Source organism: Piliocolobus tephrosceles, unplaced genomic scaffold (genome assembly GCF_002776525.5).
Source record: "Piliocolobus tephrosceles isolate RC106 unplaced genomic scaffold, ASM277652v3 unscaffolded_663, whole genome shotgun sequence".
Taxonomy (NCBI): Eukaryota; Metazoa; Chordata; class Mammalia; order Primates; family Cercopithecidae; genus Piliocolobus; species Piliocolobus tephrosceles.
The window spans coordinates 8,245-12,851 of NW_022333863.1; the positions used below are offsets into that span (position 1 = coordinate 8,245).

Genomic DNA, 4,607 nt, shown 5'->3' on the forward strand with positions numbered 1-4,607 from the left:
AGTGCTGGGATTACAGGTGTGAGAAAAGAGCTTCTTAAGGCACTAAATTAATTCCAATGCAAGACCCTAACCATGTTCTTCACAAGCTCTTTTCCACCAAGGTGCAGAACTGCTCCTCCCTCAACAGCTGCTGTTTTGATCACACAATCACACCTGTTCAGTCTCATTTCCAACTTCCAACCAGCTTCAGTAATCATGTCAATACCCCTCTTTCTCTCTCTATATTAGAAAATAAGGGTTCTCTGAAATTGTGGAAAGTTACCACCTACCAACTCCTGATATAAGAAGTAACATTTCAGCCGGGCGTGGTGGCTCAAGCCTGTAATCCCAGCACTTTGGGAGGCCGAGACGGGCGGATCACGAGGTCAGGAGATCAAGACCATCCTGGTGAACACGGTGAAACCCCATCTCTACTAAAAAAATACAAAAAACTAGCCGGGCGAGGTGGCAGGCGCCTGTAGTCCCAGCTACTCAGGAAGCTGAGGCAGGAGAATGGCGTAAACCCAGGGGGCGGAGCTTGCAGTGAGCTGAGATCTGGCCACTGCACTCCAGCCTGGGCGACAGAGCGAGACTCTGTCTCAATAAAAAAAAAAAAAAGAAGTAACATTTCCTTACATATAGTAAATATATGGATACACAGACAAAAAGCCATCAACAAAATATAAGTTGAAACCACAATGAGATGCCACTTTATACCCGGTAGAATAGTTGTAATTTTTTTAAAAAAGAAGAAAATTACTAAGTGTTGGCAAGGATGTGGAGAAACTAGAATCCTCATACACTGCTGGTAGAAATGTAAAATGGTACAGCCAATTTGGAAAATAGTCTGGCAATTCCTCAAAGGTTAAATACAGAGGTATCATATGACCCAACAAGTCCACTCCCAGGTATATAGCTAAGAGAATTAAAAACTTAGATCCACACAAAAACTTGTATGCGAATGTTCATAACAGCATTATTCACAATTGCCAAAAAAACGAAAATAACCTAAATATCCATCAACTGATTAATAAGTAAAATGTGGGCTATCCATACAATGTAATATCATTTGGCAATAAAAAGAATGAAGTGCTGATACGCACAACCACATGGCTGAACCTTGAAAATATTATGTGTGGTGAAAGAAGCCAGTAGGAAAAGACCACATATTGCATGATTCCGTTTACATGAAACGTTCAGAATAGGCAAATCTATAGAGACAAAGGTCAATTAGTGCTTTCTAGAGACCAGAAAAGCTAGGAGGAAATGGGGAGTGATTGTTGGTGGGTATGAGGTTTCTTTCTGGGATGATGAAAATGTTTATCAAATTGATAGTGGTGATGAATATACAACTCTGACTATACTAAAAACCAATGACTGTACACATTAAATAGCTGAATTGTATGGCATATAAATATTCCCAAAAAGATGTTATGTGATTAGGTAAACGTTTACCAAATGAACAGGGACGAATGACCAGGAGAGGAGTACGGAGTCCCCTGGGGCAGTAGAAAGCTTGGGAACAAAACTAGCCAATATACTCATGAAAACAGGCTTCAGTGTGCCCTCCATAGCCTGCAAATCTATTTTTAAAAGCCACTCAAACATCTGTTAGCTTTTCATGTGACTTCACAACTTTCATCATCCTAGTTATAAACCATTTAAACACAATACCTTACAAATGTACATTTCATTTTTTTGTAGCTTGGGTAACCCCTATATCATAACTTATACAACAGAAGCTACTACAGAGCTAATCATATCTATCAAATTTAATACTCTTATTTATCCAACAAACATTATATACCTACTGTGTGCCGGACAACGTCCTAGTGTGAAGTATGCAAAGATGGCTGAGATGTAAGCCCTGCTCTCAAGAAGCTCACACACAGCATGGTGAACTGAGAGTTCTAATGTGAGACTTTGGAGAACACTCTGACTTGTGTTGCTGCAAATGAAATAAGGTCCTAATAAGTGTTATTTCAATGAAGATGATACGAAATAATTACAGGGCAGTGACCATCCTCCTGATGAGCAGCCTACCTGTTGACATGCTCCTCCCAGTCCTCTGGTGGAGGAGGGGCATCTGCATCAGTCCTGGCAAAGATGACATGCCGTTCACACTCATTCATCACGCTGCGTGCCTTCTGATTGTCATAGAGTGGCATAGGTGTTGACATGACCATCTCCACATCTATTGGGACGTCTGATTCACTGTAAACAGGTGAGGAAATAGGACCGGGCCACACATACTTCACAGGTATTTAACAATCATCTGGTTGACAAAAAAATGTATCTTTAATACAGTCAGCTTTAAATTACATTTAACCACATTATATTCACTAGAAAATTTTGATCCAAAGTCATCTTCCCCACACTTGTCTAGATCTCTGCCTTCTCAGACACGATGGTATGTACTGGAAGAACACAAAGTCATTTTTTCAATGAGTCTATATAAAAAATGATAAACATCTATTTTTTTTTAAAGATAAATATGGGCCAGGTGCAGTGGCTCACACCTGTAATACCACCACTTTGGGAAGCCGAGGCAGGTGGATCGCTTGAACTCAGGAGTTCGAGACCAGCCTGGGCAACATGAGGAAACCCTGTCTCTACCAAAGATACAAAAATTAGCTGGGCATGTGGCACATGCCTGTGATCCCAGCACTAAGGAGGCTAAGGTGGGAGGACTGTTGGCACCTGGGAAGTCAAGGCTGCAGTGAGCCATGATTGCATCACTGCACTCCAGCCTGGGTAACAGAGTAACACCTGGTCTCAAAATAATAAAATAAAATAAATGATAAACACGGCCAGGCACAGCGATTCACACCTGTAATCCCAGCACTTTGGGAGGCTGAAGCAGGAGGATCACTTAAGCCCAGGAGTGAGCTGGTCTCAAAAAATAAATAAATAAATGACAAATATAGCTAGGCACAGTGATTCATACTTGTAATCCCAGCACTTTGGGAGGCTGAAGCAGGACTGCTTAAGCCCAAGAGTTCAAGACCAGTTTGGCAACATGGCAAAACCCCGTCTCTACAACAAACACAAAAATTAGACAGGCATGGTGGTGTATGCCTGCAGTCCCAGCTACTCAGGAAGCTGAGGTGGGAGGATGGCTTGCGTGAGCCCAGGAGGCAGAGGCTACAGTCAGCTGTGATCATGTCACTGCACTCTAGTCTGGGTGACAGAGCAAGACCCAGTCTCAAAAAAAAAAAAAAAAAGGACAATATATTCCATAAGCAAGTTGATTTGACTCAAACTAATTTTTTTTTGTTTTGAGACAGAGTCTCGCTCTGTCATCCAGGCTAGAGTGCAGTAGCGGCTCACTGCAAGCTCCGCCTCCTGGGTTCATGCCATTCTCCTGCCTCAGCCTCCCGAGTAGCTGGGACTAAGGCGCCTGCCACCATGCCTGGCTAATTTTTTGTATTTTTAGTAGAGACGGGTTTCACCGTGTTTGCCAGGATGGTCTCGATCTCCTGACCTCGTGATCCACCCGTCTCGGCCTCCCAAAGTGTTGGGATTACAGGCGTGAGCCACCACGCCCGGCCTCAAACTAGTATTTTAAAAGATCACTTTCAATTTTTGTTTAGTAGGCTATAGCTCAGGAGTGGAATTTAGAAGACCAGCGAGGCAGCCACTGCAGTTGACTGAGATAGGCCAGAAATCATGATAGCTTGTTTAGGGACAAGAACAGTACAAATGGACAAAAGTGGCTAACAAGTTGATTGCCTAGATACTGTCCAATACAGTGGTTACAAGCTACACATGACTACTTAAATTGAGGCGGGCGGATCACGAGGTCACATCGAGACCATCCTGGCTAACACAGTGAAACCCCATCTCTACTAAAAATATAAAAAATTAGCCAGGTGTGGTGGTGGGCACCTGTAGTCCCAGCTACTCAGGACACTGAGGCAGGAGAATGGTGTGAACTCAGGAGGTGGAGCTTGCAGTGACATTACGCCATTACACTCCAGCCAGGGCAACAGAGTGAGACTCTGTCTCAAAAAAAAAAAAAAAAAAGAAAGAAATTACTGGGCACAAGGGCTCAGGCTTGTAATCCCAGCACTTTGGGAGGCCAAGGTGGTCAGAACGCTTGAGCCTACAAATTCAACAGTGTGGGTAACATGGTGAAACCCTGTCTCCACTAAAAATACAGAAATTAGCTTGTGGTCCCAGCTAAATGGGAGGCTGACATGGGAGGATCAACTGAGCCTGGGAGGCGGAGGTTGCAGCGAGCCAAGATCACACCACTGCACTCACTCCAGTCTGGGTGACAGAAACCTCAGCCCAAAAAAAAAAATTTTAAATAGAATTAAATATTCAGACTGGGCAGAGTGGCTTGCGCCTGTAATCCCAACATTTTGGGAGGCCAAGGCGGGTGGATCACCTGAGGTCAGGAGTTCGAGACCAGCTTGGCCAACATGGTAGAACCCAATCTCTACTAAAAATACAAAAATTAGCTGGGTATAGTGGCACGTGCCTGTAGTCCCAGCTACTTGGGAGGCTGAGGCAGAAGAATGGTGTGAACCCAGGAGGCAGAGGTTGCAGTGAGCCGAGATCGCACCACTGCACTCCAGCCTGGGCAACACAGTGAGACTCCGTCTCAAAAAAAAAAAAAAAAA

The 4,607-nt window shown here is 43.7% G+C and overlaps 1 protein-coding gene across 7 annotated transcripts in view; it reads right to left on the bottom strand.

Moving 5' to 3' along the window:
* Window positions 1-1,041: 1,041 nt before the first annotated feature.
* Window positions 1,042-4,607, bottom strand: part of LOC113220229 (KAT8 regulatory NSL complex subunit 3-like) — a 9,144-nt gene continuing 5,578 nt past the window's right edge. For 6 of the 7 annotated variants that reach the window (XM_026449016.1, XM_026449013.2, XM_026449015.1 and 3 more), the window contains exons 3-4: window positions 2,023-2,193; window positions 1,750-1,927 (exon numbers count right to left, since the gene is read on the bottom strand). In XM_026449016.1, the coding sequence (XP_026304801.1) occupies window positions 1,765-1,927; window positions 2,023-2,193 (334 nt within the window). In that variant the 3' untranslated portion in view covers window positions 1,750-1,764. Of the gene's footprint in view, window positions 1,947-2,022; window positions 2,194-4,607 lie in introns of all 7 variants that reach the window. The other variant, XM_026449019.2, reaches the window with a different exon arrangement.